General features: G+C 36.1%; 2 protein-coding genes across 3 annotated transcripts in view; one reads left to right on the top strand and one right to left on the bottom strand.

Annotated features, from left to right (window-relative positions):
- The first annotated feature begins 687 nt into the window (after nucleotides 1-687).
- RMC1 (regulator of MON1-CCZ1) lies at nucleotides 688-21,304 on the top strand. Of its 2 annotated transcripts, XM_026699296.2 has the most exons (20): nucleotides 688-1,127; nucleotides 2,729-2,805; nucleotides 5,406-5,490; nucleotides 6,647-6,703; nucleotides 7,480-7,566; nucleotides 8,391-8,531; nucleotides 9,384-9,487; nucleotides 10,326-10,415; nucleotides 10,525-10,630; nucleotides 12,266-12,377; nucleotides 13,515-13,559; nucleotides 14,459-14,512; nucleotides 14,797-14,925; nucleotides 15,239-15,345; nucleotides 16,026-16,145; nucleotides 16,348-16,425; nucleotides 17,813-17,917; nucleotides 18,098-18,166; nucleotides 19,371-19,596; nucleotides 21,078-21,304. In XM_026699296.2, the coding sequence occupies exons 1-20, from the start codon at nucleotides 1,017-1,019 to the stop codon at nucleotides 21,155-21,157; spliced, it is 1,983 nt and encodes a 660-aa protein (XP_026555081.1). In that variant the 5' UTR covers nucleotides 688-1,016; the 3' UTR covers nucleotides 21,158-21,304. The 2 variants fall into 2 exon arrangements, with proteins under 2 accessions (XP_026555081.1, XP_087787292.1); XM_087931166.1 differs by lacking the exon at nucleotides 18,098-18,166 and having other exon boundaries at nucleotides 807-1,127.
- The window catches only part of NPC1 (NPC intracellular cholesterol transporter 1), a 36,235-nt gene continuing 33,272 nt past the window's right edge, over nucleotides 20,052-23,014 (bottom strand). The window contains exon 25 of the mRNA XM_026699294.2: nucleotides 20,052-21,783. Coding sequence (XP_026555079.1) covers nucleotides 21,704-21,783 — 80 coding nt within the window. The 3' untranslated portion in view covers nucleotides 20,052-21,703. The remainder of the gene's footprint in view (nucleotides 21,784-23,014) is intronic.

The following is a 23,014-nucleotide window of genomic DNA, read 5'->3' on the forward strand; positions in this document are numbered from 1 at the left end:
CAAGTTAAAGACGCCACTGTGTTTTGTTGCCACCACCCAGCAGACCTTCCCTGTCCTCCATCTTGGCATTCTGTTCCTCCTTGGCATCGCCTAGCCTGGATTTGTTGGTGTCAGCCAGCCTCAAGCCCCACATCACAAGGGCTCTGTTGGCACTGGAGTCAGAGGTAACAGCAAGGGGTGGAGTGATTGCCATTGAAGGTAAACAGCAGTGTCTTCAACTAAGCCATGCTGTGCGGAGTAGACAAAAACTGGTGTGGGAATGGGTGGAGGGAATTAAAGTGGAGGAAGTTCACATGGGAGGAGAATATCCGACCTGATGGCACCAAATTAATCATCGGTCAATCAAAGTGCCAGAGGAACACACTGTACACATATGCACCTGCTTTAAATCTTTTCAAATTTAATTGTTAAATCAGCAATACCTTATATTTTATACTCGTTTTTAATTATGCCGTAAGCCGCCCAGCTCGCTCGGTATTGAAATGGGCGGAACATAAATTTAATGACAATATAAATAAATATTCAGCGACATGTTAATTCTACACCTCCTGCTCAGAAAGAAAGAGATCTGCCTCAGATCAAGCTTTAGAACAGGGGTCCCCAAACACGGCAACTTTAAGACTTGTGGACTTCAACTCCCAGAATTCCTCAGCCAACATGGCTGGAGAATGCTGGGAGTTGAAGTCCACAAGTCTTAAAGTTGCCAAGTTTGGAGACCCCCTGCTTTAGAACGTTGGGACTTCTAATGCCAGTCTCGACAGCTCCTCCCTCGTAACTGCACCTTTAAGGGGCCGGTACCTCTCTGTGATCATGCGCAGGAACGGTATTACCAGGAAGCGGTTGTTCGGTACCGAGGAGAGGAAGAGTCGTGCGCTTACATGTCCTCACGCACAAATCGCTTTGTGGCGCCGGGAGCGGGGCGGTGAGAGAAAACAGATCGGCCGGACATCGGGGCGGGGCCGTGGAGGGAGGGGTGCGCGACGCCTTCTCTGCCTGCCGATCGTTCTACTGCTGCCATGGCGACGACCACCAGCGAGGATTATTACTTGGCGCTGTGCGCGCGGCCCGTGCAGTTCGAAAAGGCGAGCCCCGTTAACTGCGTTTTCTTCGACGAGGCCAATAAGCAGGTGAGAGGCTCAGGCCGCGGACGGGCGGGGGGCGGAGTTCTCTCCCTGCTTCCACACGCCCCGTCCGCGCGACCTGCGTTCGTCTATTTTTTCCCTTAGGTTGAACCCGAACGCTTCTGTATCTTGGGCGCAGTGATGGCAACAGCGCTTAGACTTATATCCCGCTTCACAGATCCTTTACAGCCCCCTCGAAGCGGTTTACAGAGTCAGCATATGGCCTCCGACAATTTGGGGGCTCATTTTGCCGACCTTGGAAGGTTGAATCAACCTTGAGCCAGTGGGAATCGAACTGCTGGCAGTGGAGCTAGCCTGCAATATTGCCTTCTAACCGTTGCGGTCTTTCCGCTTTTCCAGATCCTAAAGCAAACTTGGACTAGGTCCCCACGTTTATATCTCTTTTGTCACAATACCGCGTCTGGTTCCCACTCTTCCTGCTCTGTTGAAAAGACTCCTGCAGTTGCACAGTTGGGCGGAAAAAGGTTTAAATATTTAAACATCATCTTAGGAAAAGGTGGCAGAAACCTGCAATTTTGCAACCAATGCGCCCCTTTGCATCCGAGAAGCCTCTGATTCCGAGAAAAGACTTTTGATCTACTTACGGGCAGGGTATCAATACTAATGCCTGGGTTGTGTGGAAAATGAGTGATAAACACAATATTTTCCTCTAATTTGTACTGTATATAACTTACACACAGTTACAGTACTAGTGGGCAGCTCTTTTATGTGTGCAGAGTTATATTTTGTAGATAGATGGTGGGAATCGTTCATTATCAGATTGTTCTCTTTTGAAAAAAACTTGGAAAAGGGTTCTTGCATCTTTTTACAAATAGGTGTTTCATAGAGAGTTTTAACTGGCAAATTCTTTAACATCTTAGTTTTAATCACAAAGGTAAAACTCTTGGACTCTGTGGGTTTGATTTTCACCGCAATCTGACAATTTTGTAGTAATATGAGAACCAAATTCCACAGGGTTTTTTCCCCCTCATTGGCAGTATCTGAATAGACATCTTTTATTCTGAGTGCTTTCACATGATACGTCCTCATGTACTATTTTGCTGCCTTAAACTGGCTTCATGTGATCTCAAAGAACAGCTGAGAATCTTTATAGTTGAAATTTGGTTCTGAACTTTTTTTTTCAGTTTTGTATACATAGTTCTGCACTTTAGCTAGTGTAAAACAGAACACTTTCCAGGAATAAAAGAGTCTGGAGTCAGATGCAGTTCTCAGCTTCATTTAGTGGAAAGTAAATGGCTTGTTCAGATTTTGGCAAAAGCTATCCTCAACAAGAAATGGGAAAGCGGAGCAGAGTAGAAATAAGGCAACTTTTTCTGATTTCATTACCATTACTTCTGCCATTTTATCAGTGTATGGCCCTTAGGAATTATGTGTGAGTAACACTTTTTAATCTTGGTTTAAAAAGAAATTATGTGTGAGTAACACTTTTTAATCTTGGTTTAAAAAGAAATTATGTGTGTTATATAGCCTGTTTATTCTGTTAATATTTAGAACATCTTATGGAAAATGAATTCCATTATTTTGAAGATGAAGATCATTTAAAGTAGTTCTAGCTTGAAATTCAAACTAAATCTCTCTTTATTTAGGTTTTTGCTGTTCGATCTGGTGGAGCTACTGGGGTAGTAGTGAAAGGCTTGGAAGACCGCAATCCCATCTCATTTAGGTAATATAAATGCATCCTCAATGCTGCTTTCTTTTTTTTGACAGCTAATTGTATTGTGTTGCAAATTTTTGCAGTATGAAATATACTGTTCAAAGGATATTTCTTTTTTGAAAGTTGTCTTTCACTCTGTATTTTCTTTAACTAGTAACTGACAACAATGATTTAAAAATACACTAAACTCAAGAATATGAATGTAATCACTTTTTATTTTGAGTACATGCATTAGTAAAACTTGATACTGTAAAATACATGAAATTAGAAGTATAGTTGGGGAGAATAATACATCAATCTGCAGTGCCCAATTTATTAGATTCCCTATTTATTAAAATTCGTTTGATAAAGACTGTTCTACAGAGCTATTCTGATTAAAATAGAGTTCCCATACAATAGCACTTTGACATCCTACTAGGATTTAGTCTACACGAATGATTGGGTATGCAAGCTCTTTGAATCTAAACTTAATATGCATATCCCTATATCATGCTGATTAAATCCAGCATTGTGGGCACCTCTACACCCAGTGAATATTAGGTAAAAGTTGGGCAATCAAGCATAGTTTTCTTCCAGTGCATAGCTATGCAGGAATATAGTGTTAATCCAACATACAGACTTTTCTTATTATTGAAAAAAATATAATTGTAGAAGATTTCAAGCATAGACAAAGTCTCTGGTTGTTTTCATTTAAATCCTCACAGATCGTAACAACTTATTTTATTAAAATTGGAACACCAAGAGTAGTCAAGGGCTGAATCCCATGCATAATTCTCCTATATTTTTTATCACATTATCTTTTATTAAATTACTTTTTAAGCCACAGCTTAAATACTGTTAGCTTGCATAAAGGAATCTGATCATAACTATGTTTCTAGGTAATCATAAGAATGGAAGGATTGATTTAATTTTGATGAATTATATACACAAATATTTCTCCTATTTTTCCCCTTATGAAATCTTCAATTTGAATCAGTCTTGAAATACGGTAGTCATCATCCCATAATGTGAAATTGTCCATCTTCTATGTAGAGCTCATGGGAATGTAGAATAGCTGAACCCAGAGAAACATAATCAGATCGTCTTACACTTTATGCCTTAGCATATACTGCAACTTGTTGACATCTTTGCAACTCAACATAATATTTTTCCCGCATGTTATCTCTTGTTTTTGGATTTTGAAATAACTAACATAACAATGCTATCTATATATTACTAAAACGCTTGTTGTCATGACTTTAAATTGGAGGAAACAATGCGTCATAGAGCAACAATTTTTGAACCAACTTATAGAGTCCTGAGGACTCTTTGAACCATCGCATGAGTACTGAGGAAATAAAATCATGCGATCTTCATTTTCTGTGTTTCATGGCAGTTTCTTAGCCAGTCTCACAATCTCCCTCTCCCTCATCCAGGAGCAGTCACTTATCTTGCCTCCTGGAAAGGGAAGGGAGAAAGAAGGAAGAAAAGAACTAGGAGAAAAGAAAAGAACAACCATGCAGCCTTCCTGGCCCATGCCATCCCTTATACCTTCCTTGACACATTCAGCACTTCTTGTGCTCCTCTATGCATCCTTCCTGAACTGCCCATATGCCTTCTCTACCTCATGTGGTATCTCTTCAGCATATCCACACATCTTCATGACATCCCCCCCCACCCCCCCCGTGCAACTCCTGACTGGCGTGTCACCTCTCATACAACTCTGTGACCCGCATTCATTCTTCTTGACTCATTCTCCCATAGCACACTTGACATGCAGGTAACTCTTACACATCTCCATGACCCCCAAGCACCTTTCACCCACACTGCCTCCCCACACACTCTACCCACTTGTATAGCACCTCATGCACCTTGAGCATCCTTTCCGATCTGTGCTGCCCCCCCTCCCCCCATGATCTCTGCAGCATCTTTGATGCACACCTATATATTCTTCCCAACCTATACAGTACTTCATGTGCGCTCCACATAGCCTTTCTGACCAGCACCCCTATATACTCCCTTGCTCCCTTCCCCATTGGGCCACTTACCTTCCTTTTGGCCTTGAACTTGCAACTTCTTGCTGGTTTCTCTATTGCAAAGTAAATGGGGAAGCCATCAGGAATTCTAGGGAGTGAGGGAAGGAAGGGGAAGGGAAAAGGAAAAGGAAAGGTTCTGATGTTCCCTGTCAGTTTACAACCCTAACCCAATCAGAAAGTCAAAAGTCGCTTTTGCTCCCACTGCTCTTTTGCTTACCTGTGGTGATTCTCTTTTCTATTTAGGAAAAGAAATATCTCTGAAATAATGACCCAACATGGATATTAGGGATCAGCAATCATTCTTCCCCCTGTTTAATTTAGTTTTTAAAAAGTTCCTTCAAATAATTTAAACCTGGAGTGTCAAACTCACAGCCCATGGGCCAGATGTAACACACCCTGGCTACAGCCACCCCTGGTTTAGCGAAGGGGGGATAGTCACGATACATTACATGACAACTTGACGCCACAAGTTTGACGCCCCTGATTTAAACTAATTTCTACCAGTCCAGGCCAGCATGGCTGCTGTTGAGATATTTTAGAAATTAATTGGAGACATGTCCTATATCTAAACAGAAATGAATTCTATATTTGTAGAATGGAAGACAAAGGAGAAGTGAAGTGCATCAAGTTTTCTTTGGGCAATAAGATATTGGCTGTTCAGAGAACATTAAAGTGTGTGGTAAGAAATACCTTTCTTAAAATGAAGTTTAAAAAAATATTCAACTACAGTATACTACTTATTATTTGCTTATTATTAAATAAATTATAGATATTAGATATTTGGGCTTTGTTTTTGTTTCCTTTCCACCATTATATTTGTTCATATTTTTAGTACTGTATGTACATAGTATTATAAATTACTCAGATGTGATTGCTTGAGTTGAATACATAAAATAACATAATAATGTTAAGTAGAACTAGAAATAGCTAGAAAGAAGGTAGGTGAGATAAACTTCATTTATATAGGCAATGTTCCGGCTATAGGTAATAGTAATTATAAACTCATTTGGAGCCAATTCAAAAAGGAATACAACATATTAGAAATATGTGGGACTAGTTCTGACCATGTCTCTAGTCCTTATCAAATAATGCTAGATTGTAGGGTCTCCTTTCCAGAGGGAGAATAACACAAATTGCTACAAATGGAATCAGGAACTGGTAACGATTTTTATGAAAACTATTTCAAAAGCTTTCAATTTACCTATTTAGATTTGCATCTTTGAATTATGTTATATTGCAGTGATGGCTCACCTTTTTGTCATTGCGAGCTGAAAGTGCATGCGTGCACATATTTGCACCCATAATGCAATGCACGCATGACCCCCGCGCTCCCCCGCCCCCTGCGCATGCACGCACATTTCTTGCATGCGGCCTGCGCGTGCGTGGCAGATCAGCTGGCTGGAGGGAGGCACGTACACATGCACAGTGAAACTGAGCTGGGACGAGGGCTTGTGTGCCAGCAGAGATGGCTTTGCATGACACTTCTGGCACGCATGCCATAGGTTTGCCATCACAGTTATATTGTATTAAATGTATTTGCTAATCTATTTTAATCCTTAACTTTTTACTTATATAAACTTTCATCCTTTCAATTTCTATTCCACTTGTATTATAGTTCAAAGATAGTTGAGGAAAATGAGATGAAATATTCAAGCAGAAATATGTTTATAGATGTCTATGTATTTATAAATTCTTTTGAATAAATTAATAAAGTCTGACATTTTGCAGACTCATGGACTCAAACTAAGGAAAATCCATGTGTTAGATATGCCTATCTCTGCACATGTTGAGCCCACAAATATTTTTAGTTGTTTCTGTTTTTCATGTCATTCCAGGATTTCCTGAACTTTATTCCAGACAGCCCACAATTAGAATACACTCAAGAATGCAAGGTATAATACACATAACAAAATACTAAACTAAAGCAATCCCTCAGCATATTGAAGCATTCATTATTCTAATAGTGAAACATCTACAATAACATTATATTAGTATTCTGAAAACTTGTAACTGCAAATCATTAAAACGCTTCAGATATTAGTTTCCCTTCCTCCCAGTCAGCATGCTAGCCTGGGATGGCAATTAAAATTGGTTACTTTGCAATTATAAATATGCATAGTGAAAAGAAAAAGCTTGTTCAAGTAGTTAGAGCAATAATAACATTTCTTAGCTGCATGAATTAAAATCCTACCCATTGTTAATCAATTGCTAACAGAGTGCCTTATGTCCTCATAAGCTTAAGACTGGGTAGTTATAATATGCTTTTCTTGGGGCTGCTTTGGGAATTATTGTAGAAGCTGCATCTAGTATAAAAAGCTATAGCTAAGCTGTTAAAGAATGTCCAAAATATATCACATTTGTTCTGAAAGTGCTTTTTTGGGTGCTAATATGCTACATAACAATTCAAGCTGCTTATGTTGATATATAAAATCCTCTACAGGATTATGTTTTTATTTATGTATCCACTTGATAAGATCTCCAAATACTGTCTTGAAAGTGCATTTTGCTATATGGCAAACTGAGACAGGGCATTGTTAAAATTCAATGTGCTGCTTTTTAAATATTTAAAAGGAAAGTAGAAATAGGTTTTAAAAGGACATATGTAAACTGATTTTACTTTACATGACAGTGTATGCCTGTTTCAATTAAACACTGTTTTTTATTAAAGACCAAGAATGCCAATATTTTAGGATTCTGTTGGACAGGCTCTGCGGAGATCGTTTTCGTAACAGATCAGGGAATTGAGTTTTACCAGGTAAGTAAAAATACTTTAAAAAAAAAATCTGCTAACTTGTTTAATGGTATTGAGTCGACTTAAAGGATTAAATGGTTTTATAGTTCATTGTGGGTAAGATATATTTGTTTTGATCTTGTGAAATCTATTTAATTTTAATTAACTTGTCATAAATGAACTAGAAATAGCTTCAGTTTTTTCAAGGAAGATATTATAGTCTGAAAATGAACCTTTTTAGCTAAGTAATATTTTAGTAATAAAAATCATTGATATTGCAAAAAATTAGACATATAAGATATTTGTTGTATTAGTCAAAATGTCTCTTTAGTACTAAAAATCATGTCTGAGTGTTTCATCTTCAGTTGACCAAAATTGTAAGGTATAGCACAATAATTATTAAATCAAAGTAACTCAAATAGGCTAACTTACAGAATGTTGGGATCTTGTGAGTGTGAAATTTGGGGAAATTGTTGCTGCTTCAACAATTCCCAGCTGTCACAGTCAGCTGTGGTCATGTGATCCTTATTCCATGACAGCCTCCCATAAGGCAGAGGGAAAGCCAGCAGGAACTGTAAAGTTTATTGCGACTGCCACCTTCCCACTAGCAAAGCCTTTGGTTCTGGGAAGGTGACAGGGAAAGTTGGGAATCAAGTACCTGGCAGGGAAGGTTGCAAAGGGCTAATTGTGTTAATTTGTCTGTAGTCACTCAGAAAATCACCAACTGTAGGATTTTTCAAATTCTGAAATTTTTTAAAACGAATTATTTGATTTTTGCAGTTGTAAACTATATAGCCAGTTCGAAAATATTCAGTATGTAGGTTTGATTGTAACCTTTATATCTTCAGGTATTACCAGAGAAACGAACGTTAAAGCTTTTGAAGAGTCAGAACATTAATGTAAACTGGTTTATGTACTGTCCTGAGAGCTCTGTCATTGTGTTGTCAACAACAGTAGTTGGAAACGTTCTCCAGCCATTCTATTTCAAGGTAAAATAATATTACTGCAGTCAATGCAATTTTTCATGGTTACTTTGCATAATTACCCCAGGGTATTTATGTTTAATATGTAAGAAATACATTTGAAATTGCTGTAGTCCAGTGGTGGCTAACTTTTTGGGCTGCTGTGCCAAAAATTGTGTGCGCGCTTGCACGATCGCACGTGTGCCAGCACCCAGAAGGCAATGTGCCCCCCCCACATCCCCTACGCATGTGTACACAATTCTCCCCACCCACCCTTTCCGCCCCCTTACCTGCACTGCACTTCACAGCTGATTTTCAGCCGATTTGAGCCTCCCAAAGGCTTGAGGAAGGCTGCTGCAGGCTTCTACAAGCTTTGTAGGCTGAAATCTAGCCCCATTTCATCACTTCCTGTTTTTCCGAAACAACCGGATGTGACAAAACGGGGCTAGATTTCGGCCTACAAAGTTTGAGGCCGAAAATCAGCTGTGAGGCGCACACATGCACAGCGAAGTAAGTTTGCCTGCAGCTCTCATGCTGGCACAAATGGCTCTGTGTACCACTTCTGGCACATGTGCCATAGGTTTGCCATCACGGCTGTAGTCCTTTATGTCCAAAATGCATTTTAAGTAAATATAGTAAGTCAGATACCCAGCTGCAAATTAGTTTCACAAATTTTGCATTAGGAAACAAAAATTATAGCATTTGATTTTCAGATGGTTAGTTAAACTGCATTTTAGATGGCCTAAAGCACTGCAAACAAAAAAAAATGTATATGGATTTTTTTACATTGTATTTTGCTGGGACATATTACAAAATGGTAAGAAATATAATGAAGTGTGAAAGAGTTACATAGAATTAAAGGCAGTACTTTTCATATAGGGTGGAGCTATGTCAAAGCTGTCAAAGTTTGAAATTGAGTTACCTACAGCAACAAAATCCTCCAAGCTCAGCCTTTCTGAAAGAGATATTGCTTTGACTACAATGTAAGTATATTATTGTGGTTCTTTGCCACCTAAGATGTTGTATTTTCCTTTTTCTGAGCAAAAGTGTGTCTTCTTACTGAAGACATAAGCAACATTTTTGATCAGTAGGATAGACTCCATTTGAAGTCACTTTTGAATCAGTTGAGTATAGTAGAGAAGAAATGGGCAAATAAGCAAACAAAACTAAAATTCCCAATTGAGCACCTTATTACACGTGGCATTCTTTTTAAAACTGCTTTGAAGAATCATATAAATTATATGTAATAATAGCTTGTAACTTAACAGAATGATCTCCATATCACTTTGGGAAGATGACATAAATCCAGCTGTAATTTATTCAGAAAAAATAAAATTCTTTTTAATTTTCTTACCAATTCTTTCACAGGCAAGAGAGCCATTTTGATCTCACAGCAAATTAGAAGTAGGGAATCCTGCATTTTAGTCTTGCCTTATTAGTGGAAACTGGCTTCCATTTTGGGCCAGTAATTCTCTTTCAAGTCTAAGAAGAAGGCAAGGGCAAACATCAAGAGAGATACATGCAATCTACATTGACCACAGAAAGGAAGATGGTCCCTAAAGTGAGAAACGAGCCAACTTTTTTCCTGAGGGAGAATTTAGGGTAGATCGCTGTAACTATATGAGAAAAAGACACACACACACACACACACACACACACCCCGGGGTGGTTTACTGTTTCACAATACATTCACAAGAAATGCCTTTAGTTTCTTACGCTATTTATTACTCTGTTGCATTCTGCCAAAATAGCTTGTCTAGCATGATAGGATTATATAAATGTTATCTGCTCAGAAGTTAAACATGTATTATGTTTCTTTAGATATGGGCAACTTTATGTTCTTTACTTGAGACACCACTCAAGGACTTCAAACAGTACTGGAGCTGAGGTAGTTCTTTATCATTTGCCAAGGTAAATTTATTGATTCTTATCCTTTTCAGCTTTCATAACAACTATTAAAAAGTGACTACTAAGGTTGCTGATTAACGTTCTTTTTCTTTCCCAATTAATGCTACCACAGGGAAGGCTCCTGTAAGAAATTGCATATATTGAAGTTATATAGAACTGGGAAGTTTGCACTGAACGTTGTGGATAGTTTAGTGGTAGTTCATCATCAGGACACTGAGGTACTATTTTTTCTCCGCATCATATTTTGGGTAGCCCAAGACAGCTAATTTAGATTCTATTTCATATTTTAGCTTAAAATACATTTGGAAAATTTCAGGGTAGGAAAATAATAATAAATAATAGTATATTATAAATAATATATCATAAATAAAATAAAAATATATTAATAAATATATAATTGAAGTTATACAAAATTTAAGACTGGCGAATAAGATTTGATTGATTGATAATTAGCATTTTCAATTGCCTATATATAATTAGTATAGTTTGGGCCTAGGGTTGTGAGTAGCGGGGGCGATCATTTTCTTAAAGACATATACTGTGTGTGTGTGTGTGTGTGTAAAACCACTCCAGACAACTGTTGTGATACAGGAAATTACTATACTGATTTTGTTGAAGACACGTTAATATGATAATTGTGGTTGGTTTTGTTTTATCTTGGAAACTGAAAAAGTGGCATCCAAGCAAATCCTGACAAGACTGAGTAGCTGTCTGATTTAGTGCTCATTGGATCCAGGTTGCTTTTTTAAATCTTGGTTTCACTTTTCTAAACAGAAATGGTGTGAAATTTGAAGATCCTCCTGAAGTCACGACTCCTGCTCAAGGAATAGGTTGCAGGAGGTCTTTTGCACTACTTCATTTTGTGCATCAATTACACGCCTCCTGAACCATGAGCAGTTACATGCACATCTCAGAGCACCCATGTTACACTTCTGTGAGCTGTACTGGCTCTATTGTGCTTTCATATGAAATTCAGGGTGCTGATTGTTATTTATAAAGCCCTGCATGAAATGGAGCTGGGTTATTTATGGGATTTCATCTCCCCATTGTTTTCAATTGTGTCACTACATCCAACAAGAGTAGCATGTTCTGGTCCCTTCAATTAAATTGTCATTATATGGGACTTCAGAGGTGTGCCTTTTCTGGCTAAGTGTCTGCCTCTAGAATACCATACTCCTAAATATCAAATTGCCCCAAACTCTGCTACCTTTTGTAAAGCATTAAATACGAGGATGTGCTCTGGGGCCTGAAGATTGTGAGATTATAGTCTGTTGAAAGGTTTCTTTCTGCTATCTTATTAGGTTCATCCTTGGTTGAAGATTGTTGGGTTTTTTCCAATAGTATTGTTTTTTTATAAATTTAATAGGTTAATTGCCCAGACTTGCATTAACAAAATAGGCAAGCATGTAACTTGATTAAATAAATACTTTTGGAATGAGATACCATCTTGGACTTTTAAAGTACATATTCAAGTGATCATAGAGAAGGACTATATTATAATAAATAAAATAACATCACTGGATGCAACTCAAATTTGATTTGCTTAAACAAATACAGCTGGCAGCAAGTATCTGCCATAGCTTTTCTGTAGTTAAAGATCTGAGAAATGTGCAGGAACAAAAGGAACATAAACAGAAGGATGTTCTCCATATATATATTTATATTCAATTGAAATTCACTTTTAGGATAGGATCTTTATTATTATTATTATTATTATTATTATTATTATTATTATTATTATTCCAAACAGAATAAAAAGAATCATCATGGTTACAGCCATCATTTTATTGTTTTCTGTATGGATGCAATTATGCTTGAACACATCTCATAAAGAGATTTTTGGTATTTTTTAGACCTCTATTATATATGACATCAAATTAAAGGGGGAATTTGATGGCACGGTTACACTGCACCAGCTTGTACTTCCACCTCGATCCATACAACCATACCAGATTCCTGTGGCAGGTACAGAATTGCATTTTTCATATTCCCTTGAAAATGCAAATACTGCACATATCTGTAGTTTTGAAGGTGGGATTGTTAGGTTTTTGATTAATTAAAAGTTATGTTCCAGTAGTCTTAATATTTCATTTTCCAGTATTTCTTGGCATAATAAGTTCACTGTATTTACTAAATACAAACAGGATAAAGAGAAATGAGCAATATTTCATCTAATATATTATTCTGGTCTTGGGAGAAAAAAAGCCTAAAGTTATTGCCTATCATAGCTGTTCTCCTTATATTATTGGACCATGGACCATGTTTTTTATTTTTTAAACATTTAAGTTTAGTGGTTTGAAAAATAAATAGAAATGATTTTGAGTAAATTTGTTCAAGAGTTTGGTTTTGAGATAAAATGGTACTTAGAAGTATGTATGCTTATAGCTCCTTCAGGCAAGTATGGTGTTTCATCTCTAGGAAAAGACTCAATTGCTTTAAGCACACTGAATGTTGCTACACTTTTTGGAAATTGGTATTTTGATCATGCACCAAATATATCTGCCTTCAAAGTACTGTAGAGCCATAATTGTGAAATCTCTTGTCAGCTTCCCACAGGCATACCTTAGCATGGATAAACCTTAAATTTGCACGGAAGCTAAACCATTTTAATCTACTATTTGCATTCTCCAGAGATTGGGGAATAGGGTTTTATCTTTGTTATAAGCCTTCTTCTAGATTCCATTTGGACCTCTAAATTAGTATGGCTCATTTAATTAAGAAATGAACTATTTATCTTCCTGACAATTATCAATAGTTGTTTCCTGGGAAAAGTGCTAGAATCCTAAAACAGAAATACTTGCATTGAGGGAAAATGTTACATCATGTAAAACAATTTGCATTCATTGAGTATAACATTTATGAAGCTTGAATTTGCATTGAATATAAATCATAAGCTGTAATTAATATTTTAAAAGAAATATTAAACTTTTGGACAATTAGCTTTTGGTTGTGTCTGCTTTAAATATGACAGTAACCTGTAGGCTAAGGACTTTTAGGTTTAGCATTAAGAGTGCAGTTTGTTGTAAAAAGAGTTATTTCTGACAAACATAACAAATAATTTCCTTTCTAATCCATATAAATCACACCTTTTTTTATTTGCAGGTCCAGCTTCTGTAACCAATCAGTTTCCAGTTCCCTGTAAACTCTGTATCCTTGAAATAAAAATCATAGATCACATTTATTGTGTGGCAACATGATTTTTTTTAAGATCTGAAAGGAGCACAAGTGAGTATCTGTGCTAAATGCTTTAAATCTTTGAGAGGAGTAGAAATAAATAATACAGAAATAATGCACAGTGCTATCCTGAATGGTCCTCACTTTAGCAGACTTTAGATACAGTATAACAAACAAAATCTACTTTTGTGCATTGGATTATTATTTAAGATACGGTATTTTAAAATGCATACAGTACAGATGTTTGTAATTCTATTCAGATTTAACAGATGTTCTTCTTTAATGGATTCACCCCTCCCATCTATTACAATGAGAACTTATTGTGTAATTTTGCAGCCTGTAAAATCCTGTTGATTTTTATTTTGAAATTTATTTGTATTCAGTGTGATTTATTTTCAAAAATATAGAGGAGTGAAGTCTAATTTACTAGGTCCTTGCTAGTTCTTTGAGTTGCTCCCAGAAGCTTATTGACAATGTACGAGTGTATAGAAAACATTGGAAATCAAGTTTATAGGTAATTTTTCACTTTTAATGTTCTTCTAAGAGTCTTTGGCCACTAGTAGCTTCTTTTCAGCTAGAGACTTCTATGTATTTGAAAAATTTAACACTTGATCAATTGTTGTTTTCTTTCCTCTTAAAAAGCAGACCCTTAAACGATATCTTACTGCTTCTTTGGCATAAAAAAAATTGACAGATAATTTGCTGGGGGCCATCATGTGCTTAAATAACAAATTTCCCTGTTTTCCTTGGATATGTGAAATGTTGTGTGCCTCTTTGAGCTGTTACTCAAAGTGGCTGGCTGCATAAACAATTAAAACTTTTACTGAGGCAAAATCCATTGGACATTGGTAAGAGTTTTGCTTAACATTTAGATTCATCATCCTGGATTGTCTTTCAGCCTGATATTATCATTAGTGCAAGTGAAGGTATGAAACTTTCAATATTCATTTTTTAATCAGCATCGGAACATTTGTGTGTTTATAATACAAAGTATTAAATATGCTGCTGTATAAAATATATTAATTAGATACCTAATGTCCAAATTGTCTGGAGAACACAATGTTGCTTATTATCAGAATGTGATGAAAGAATTTTGGTGAAATACTTCACTACTTATGAAACCTCAGTCTAGTAAATCTCTCTTGAAATGAAGCTTATCGTGGTACAGTACATCAGTTATGAGAGGAATGTAATCTTTTTTTTACTGTAGGTTATCTCTGGAATCTGCAAATTAAACTTGAACCTACAGTAAATCTTTTGCCAGACAAGGGAAAACTAATGGACTTCCTTCTGCAACGAAAAGACTGCAAGATGGTTATTCTTTCTGTGTGTTCACAAAGTAAGCTTCTGCTTCAGAGAAATCAAGTTTCTGTGATCTTTTTAAAATAGCCCTGACATAACATGTTTCTTTACAAAGTATAGTATTTTATTAGTATTAATAATAGAATACTACACTTTGTAGTATAGTATAATATTTGCTAAGAGTATTTTATGGCATCTGAAATAATATGCCATATACATAAAATGAATAAAAACATACCTTCTTATCTATTTATTTAACTTATCTATTATTATGGTATCAAGTTTGCATTCTGTTATTGCTTCATTCTGTGACTACTTATTTTAGATGTCCCTTGTGTGTTCTGTTGCAGTGTTAAATGAACCAGAGGGAGGCTCATTGAGTGTAATCGCCACTGTTTTTGACAAGCTCAATCACGAATATAAGAGATACTTAGAAGCAGAACAGGCTTACACTATGGCAAGTTGTGAACATATTCTTTGATTAGCATGAGTTCCTTTTGTCATAAATATATTGATCTAGCTTTTATTAATTAGATCACTATAATGTTACCAATGTGAAAGCTTCTGTGGTGTTCACATAGAAGAGCCTTTTAAAATATTTTGTTCTTGGATGTGGCAGGTACAGTCCACTGATCTGTTCCTGGTTATCATCCTTTACAAAGTGGCTCGCTTTGTTATCATTCAAAAATGTCACTGTTTAAGGTGAAAAAATGCTGTATTATACAAGAATGATTGTGAAGCAAATTCTTTTGCATTGTAACAATATGTAAAATTTAAAATTCCCTTCTGCCAGTAGCCTCCTCACTAACCCCTGCTGGAACTGATTATATGACCCTTTGTTGTGGAAGTAATATACATTACTCTTATCATTCAATTGCAGTGCCCCAAAGCATTAACTGTTTAATAGCAAGTCTCGTTATTGCAAAAGCACTTCAAAATGTATTCCATTTTTCATAATACTGTAATAAAACACTTTGAAGTACCAGAATAGATTTTTGGTCACAATTCTTACTTAATCTATACTGGCTTAATAATATTCTAAATTCTAGATACAAAATTATTTTTAAATCTATTGTTTAGTGATCTCTTTCAACTAAAATACATGATTTAATAAAATGTTCTATTCTCCTTTTACAGGCATTGGAAACTGGACAGAGCCGAGGCAATCCACCACCAAAGCGCCCAGTCCGTACACAGGCAGTTATTGATCAGTCAGACATGTATACTTACGTTCTATCAACCTTTACTGAAAAAAAGGTCAGTTAATCGGAGAATTCTGCTTTAATTATTTCACTGTTCATACTAGCGCCGTTGATATGAATAATTAAAAGTTTTATAAGATAATTTGCTAAAGCAAATTTGAATTCTGAATAGCACCAAATCATTATTTAAATGCAACTCAGATCCAAATTCTGTAAACTTACTGTTAAATATATTTTTCCAATTCTTTTCTAATAAGGAGGCCCCCCACAAGTTCACTATTGCTGTTGTAATGGAGTATATTCGCTCACTCAATCAGTTCCAGATAGCTGTTCAGGTAAGTACTTGAAAGTGTCATAATTTGAAATAGTTTTTGTTAAGAATTTTTTTTTACACTTAAAGCTATCCAGTATGTTCGGGATTAGTTAAAATCTTGAAACCTCTTCAAAAGGCAGGTACAAAGATCTCTGCATGAGAGAGAAACTATAGGAACAGAGAAGTGATTGTCAAACTAAATACTGAAAGGTTACAACAGGCCAATTGAGGTTATTTTGTTAATGTCAAACTCCAGGAGAATTCCCTCATTTAGTGCTACAAAGAAGAGCATGATCTATTGCATATCAGCGGTATTCTACTATTTATTTACATAATCGCAATGTATCCAAATTATCTGGATTTAGTTCATTCACTCCCAACCATGTCCAGACAATGGTTTCAGAACGGTGTAACCTCTGTGGAAACAATAGAAATCCACCTGCTGAGAACAGCTTTCATATTGATATGTTGGCTCAAGTCTTTGAATAAACAGCCTATTTTCTGTACATGAAGAAGTGTTTGCAGGATGAGATGAAAGAGAAATCTGACAATCCAACATTGCTCCTCCAGCAAGCACTGGAAAAACTTCAGTTCTGTAGTTCCTAAGGCCAACAAATTTGAAAGGAAAAAACTTCTATCAGTTTTGAAGGCCCCAAAGTGGTCTAGGCATGAACCAAGACAGTTGCACTTTCTAATTCATTGCCAGAGAATCAGTTTTCTCCTAACATGGCCAATATTGGGCCCATTTCAAAACAGCCTGAATGATTAAAATGAACCCAAATAATTGGCATAATTTAAGAATACATGGGGATATACTGGAGAATGGAATCAGGCTTAATGTAGATTATATTTTCTATCAAGGAACAATTTCTGAACTATGAAAATTTAAGAAATACAAATTACTTTTAATTGGCATTTCAGCTTTGAGTCCTAATGCATATAGGTTTTGCCTCAAATAACTCTTGGCAATCATTAGACGTTTGCATAAGTGAGATGCACACTTCTTCATCCTTTGCCACCAGCTCCTCACATGTGTATAATTTTGGAGGCTTAAGCAATGTTTATCTACTGTAAGAGAGTAGCTTTCTAAAATTTCTATGTTGCTTTCATGCCAACAGTTAAATTAAAGAAGTTAAACAATTAAATTTTATTTATGTGTTGTAATTCAGGAGTTCTTTTCAGCTAACTTCAAACTTGAAAAGTTTTGAATGTCATAAAACTTTACTGCTTCATAAAAGTGTAATACACATGCAAATGTATTTCAACAAAAAGACCAATTTCTTTTGGATCTACTTAATTAAATATCTTTCTACTGTATTATTCTTACAAATTGAGGTTTAGCTAAATGCTTATAAACTTGCTGAGTTATGAATAGTTTCAGCATGGAAATCTCCGTTTTCTTGTCTTAGCATTTTCTTTATGAATTGGTAATCAAAACGCTTGTTCAGCACAATTTATTCTACATGCTTCATCAGTTCCTACAGTACCATGTTCTCAGTGATTCAAAGCCTTTGGTGAGTAACCTTGCATAATTTTATTGCATCATGTAAAGATTTAAAAATAATGACATGAACGCATCACCTTCTACTGTACTTTAATGTGCTTTGTTGCTGGGCAAGAATGATTTACTAAGCTGCTTTTTAGTTCAGGAGCAAGTTGTGAAATACTAGATACTGACTTATTTCTTATTTTAGGCTTGCTTATTGTTGTCTCTTGAAAGTATTTACCCACCAGCACATCAACTCTCCCTGGATATGTTAAAAGTAAGTAGACAGAGGAAGTGTAAATGTGCCATTTTCTTCCTTTGATTATGGGTAATGATGAGAAGGCAGTTCTAAGTAGAGGTAAAATCTACCAATTGGAATTAATCCAAAGAACTTCATAAGGAATATTTTGGGCTTCCCCAGGGCAACCTCATTGCCTATTTAAAGATGGGTAGAGCCACCTTTCACTTCCATTCAAATATGTCGTGCATTGCTGGGGCACTAGTAAAAAATTAGAAAGCATTCAAAAGATTCTATCTTATCAAACTCTGTATTCTCCATTACATAGTTGGGAATCAGCGGACCAAATTTTTGTCCCAGATCCTATAACTATACTCCCTACCACCTTTGGGAGAACTTGGCTCTTGAAACAGAGAAAATATTAAAAGAAAGGAATGCCAATAAAGATCCCACTGGACAACAATCATCCACATTTTCATTTTGGTACCATCATTATAAAAAAAAAAAGCATCTCCTAGTATTGTTAATGCAACCAGTGCCTTCGCATATGTCATTTTGTATGCTCCCTATTGAACAATTCTGTCTTTGTGATGTTGGTTAAGTGAAGAATGTTATCCATTATGTCTTCCACTGCTCCATTTACAGTGAGATCAGGGCCAAATTATTGATGGTAGGGCTTAAGCCTCAAAAAAACTGAACCATCTTACAAATGTCCCAAAGATGCTTTTTCAAGCGGCAACTGGACTTCCTGGACTTTTCTTTAAAGATGTTTCACTTTTCATCCAAGAAGCTTCTTCAGCTCAAGAACCAGAAAGTCCAGTTGCCTCTTGAAAAAGCACCTTTGGGACAACCATGAACGGGATGACTGAGAATTGCCATAGACATCTTACAAATGTATTTCCAACTGACAGCAATCAAGCTACTACTTTTTCTCTGCTCTTATTTATACTTAGAAATACTTACCTTCTTGGTTGTAGCTTTGGCTTTATTTTGCTATAACTTTAATTCAATTCAATTTTAATTTAATTCAATTAATATTTTGTTTTACAATATTATTTATTATTTGCAGTCAGTCTCATTTTGAGACAACTGTTTTAAACTATTATATTTTATAGCATGCTAAATGTCATAATTTATGGTTGCAACAATAAACTTAATAACTAGTAAATAAAGGAAGGCACTCATGGGAAAGAAGTCATAGGTGTGGTCAGCAGCCATTTACTGTCATGATTTGTGCTTTCAGAGACTTTGTACAGCAAATGATGAAATAGTAGAAGTTTTGTTGTCTAAACATCAAGTACTAGCTGCCTTGAGATTTATCAGAGGAATCGGTAGACATGACAGCATTTCTGCTCGTAAATTCCTTGATGCAGCAAAGCAAACGGAAGATGAGATGCTCTTCTATACGATATTCAGGTTTTTTGAGCAGAGAAATCAGCGAATACGTGGAAACCCTAGCTTCACTCCAGGTAAACAGCAATTTGGTAGGCATATAAAGGAGGTTGGGTCCTGTTTTTAATTTTTATAATATTCAAAGTTCACAGCTGATAATGCTGCCATCTGTTAAGATTGTTTCAAATGTAGAGCTCTGTTATTTTTAATTGATGCAGCAGCATCTTACTAACTTCTTAATTTTTCATCAATAGAGAGAGGTAGTAGTTTTTTAAACAACTATATGCTCCTGCAAAATTAAAATTAATTTTAAAGATAAAAACCTACTCCAAGAATGGATTAGTAAATTTTACCAAATATGTATAATTTTTTGGTAAGTAATTCATACATAAACTTTCAGAAAGTTGTTACTCCTGTTCAACATTGATCAAAAGATGCATTAGATAATGGGTTTTTGTTTTTAAATAAGTTTTAAAAAGAAACCAGGCCCACTCCAGAAAAGGAAAAGAAAATGAAACATATGCCACGACTATTGCTTTTTCAAATGAAATTTAATTTCTGAAGGCACTATAGGCACAATTTTGTATATTGAAAACAGTTATGACAAATGGGACCTTTTCAAGCTTAGGAGAAAGATAACAGTTACTAAAACAGTTGGAACATCTGCAATGAAATATCAACATCTGGAAAAATATGCATGATCCTTAAATGGAAGAAAAATTGGTCTTACGCTGTTTGAATGCTGATTTCAATACAGCTAGGTGATATGGAATTGTAATTATATATTAACAGTAGGGTTAATAGGTCAGTTGGAGACAGCCCTGCTATAACATTGTAAGAGCTGTAAGTCTTATGTACTTAGAAATAGACATTTAGAACTTATACCTTTACTTAAACTAAAAAGTGCTTCGTCATTTTTATTAATACCACCTAGTAATGAATTTGATAGACTAGAAGAATATTTCTAGTAATTTAATAGAACATCTCCCTGTAATCAAAATCGTATTTTTTTGTACCTTTTAAGATTTTTTTGCAGGTAAAATATCCCCATTTTCCAAATCAGCAAAGGATTATTGATGTTCCCTCATGCATGCAGTTCTACTCTGTCAGGGGCCCTTGTGCATTTCTCAGTAGTCAATAGTATTCAAAAGCAAAATAAATATATCTATTATAATTGCTAACCTCGTATAAGAAAACCAGATATTTAATTCTGTGGAAAGTGCCTCAAAGAAAATCTGCAAAATTTTTCCCTCAATGTTCTTGATTATGCATAAAATCTACTTTTCCTCATATTATTATACAAAGGTCATAGCATAAGCTATGTTATACAATGTATTGTAGCCTATATGCATCTCCTTTACCCATTTGATTTCTGTTTTTATACAGCTGTTTTGTAATTCAGCTTCCCAGTTTCAAAATTGGAGCATGAATAATAAAGAGTGAAGCAGAGGTAGTTCCTGAGGTTGAAAAAATTTAAAAATATTGATAATATGCTCGAGTGTAATTCCTTAAGATGTCAAAAATAACACTGATTATGTTTTCTGTCCCTTTCTTGTAGGAGAACACTGTGAAGAACATGTCACATTTTTTAAGCAGGTTTTTGGAGACCAAGCATTAATGAAGCCTGCCACTTTCTGACATAGTAAAACTGTTCTGATATAAGGATGTATAAAGTTAATTTATTGCATTTATGTACTTTTACTTTTGAGCTACAAAAGATCTATTTTATAATAAAGTATATATACAGACCTTTTGGCAAATATTAAAAATATTACAACATTTTGACAGATGGCTTATTTTTCTTCTAAAAATAAAGCCAAAAATTGCATTGACTTGCATTAAAAAATTGTCAGTGGTTCAGCAATCTAATCTCATACCTATCACTTTAAGTGTTACCAGGAATCTATTTCTATTGCAAAACAGTTTCCTTTTCAGGAACAAAAACTACAATACATTTTTTTCTCATTAATGTTTCTAGTTTAAGTATCGTAATACTAATAAATAACTGATTTTGATATAATTCTTCCTGAATCCAACTGTTCAGAATTACTCTTCCAGTTATGCAGAAAATTAATGAATCCCAGTACTATTTTACAGTTGTGAGATGGTAATCATAGAAACTTGCTACAATTTATAAGTCTTCAGTCAGAATTCACAGTCCACTGACCACTTTGTTTAAAATGGCTAGAACAGGAGTTTTTCTTTTTCTGTATCTTTGTACCTTTCTTGTGCTGCACGAACTTTAGCTTTATTTATTGAGGGCCCTATAGAGGAAAAAGAAAAATATTGATTTTTCCTTCTATATTTATTAGTTCAGGAATGCTAGAATATGAAACATGAACACTTGTGATGCAAAAACATGGAATAAAACAGTGATGGCTAACCTTTTCAGCACCAAATTCCCAAAGTGCGCACCTCCCCAAAATGCAATGTGTGCGTGCGCCCCATGCATGCGGCTCACCCCCTTTGCATGTGTGTGTGACCCCCCCATGTGCCCTTTCCCCATGCATGTGCGTGTAAGACCCCCAGGCATGCGTGCACGCCCACCCCCTGTATGCACAGCAGAGACCCAAAAACCAAGTGGCCGGCGGAAGATGCATGCGCAGGAGAGCTGAGCTGGGGCAACAGCTTGCGTGCCCAGAGAGGGCTCTGCGTGCCACCTCTGGCACACGTGTTTGCCATCATGAAAATATGTTTGAGCATCTTACATAGAAATCAAGTGAAATTTTTAAGTCATTTTAACATGATTATAATTAAAACCCATTCTACTCCTTGATACCACAAACCATGGTTTAGCAGAATATGGGCTAAGTTCATGTATAGCAGGGGTTCCCAATCCCCGGGCCATGGCCCATTCAGAACTGGGCTGCACAAGTGGCGGGCAAATGTGCTCATGCACACAGCTCCACTTGCCTGAGCAGTTCACGTGCGGAGCTGCAGTAGAGTGAGCAGTTGGTGCCTGTACCTGCCATTCATGCCAATGGAGCTACACATGTGAGTACGCTTGTCTGCTGTCTGTGCAGAATCATCCTATCATCTACTGCTGCTAGTCCCCAAAGCCACAAAGGTTGAGGCCTGCTGATGTATAGCACAATGCTGTAATTTGTAGAATAAAATAGTCTGGCCCTCGTGCTCATGTTAAGACATGATCATAGTTTATAAACCAGGCACAAATACAAGCCAAAAACATATTAATCTATTAATCTAGCATGATGCATAAATCCTGCTACAAGCAAAGGTAGTTTTTTCTTCTACAGCAAGAAATTTCCACATTTGCTCCGACTAGGAATTTTTGGTATGCTATTGTGGCATGACAATAAGGCTAAGCCATCTAACCCCCCACCCCCCACCCCAAAATAAAAAAATCCCAGACAAATAAAAACAGTACATATTATGCCTTAACATGAGAAACAAATTTTTGTTTCAGTCTCATTAATAGTTGGCATGCATGTGCCCAAGTGATCTATTTTGCTAAACCAGTTTGTTTATTATGTT

The sequence above is a fragment of the Pseudonaja textilis genome, chromosome 3 (assembly GCF_049901715.1).
Source record: "Pseudonaja textilis isolate UNSWEBS1 chromosome 3, rPseTex1.2, whole genome shotgun sequence".
In the NCBI taxonomy this organism is placed as follows: domain Eukaryota; kingdom Metazoa; phylum Chordata; class Lepidosauria; order Squamata; family Elapidae; genus Pseudonaja; species Pseudonaja textilis.

Coding starts and splice junctions, on each gene's coding strand:
- RMC1 (XM_026699296.2), top strand. CDS start 1,017: ATGGCGACGACCACCAGCGAGGATTATTACTTGGCGCTGTGCGCGCGG. Junction 8,532..9,383: donor TCCAGCCATTCTATTTCAAG/GTAAAATAATAT, acceptor CTTTTCATATAG/GGTGGAGCTATGTCAAAGCT. Junction 16,146..16,347: donor CAACCTTTACTGAAAAAAAG/GTCAGTTAATCG, acceptor TTTTCTAATAAG/GAGGCCCCCCACAAGTTCAC.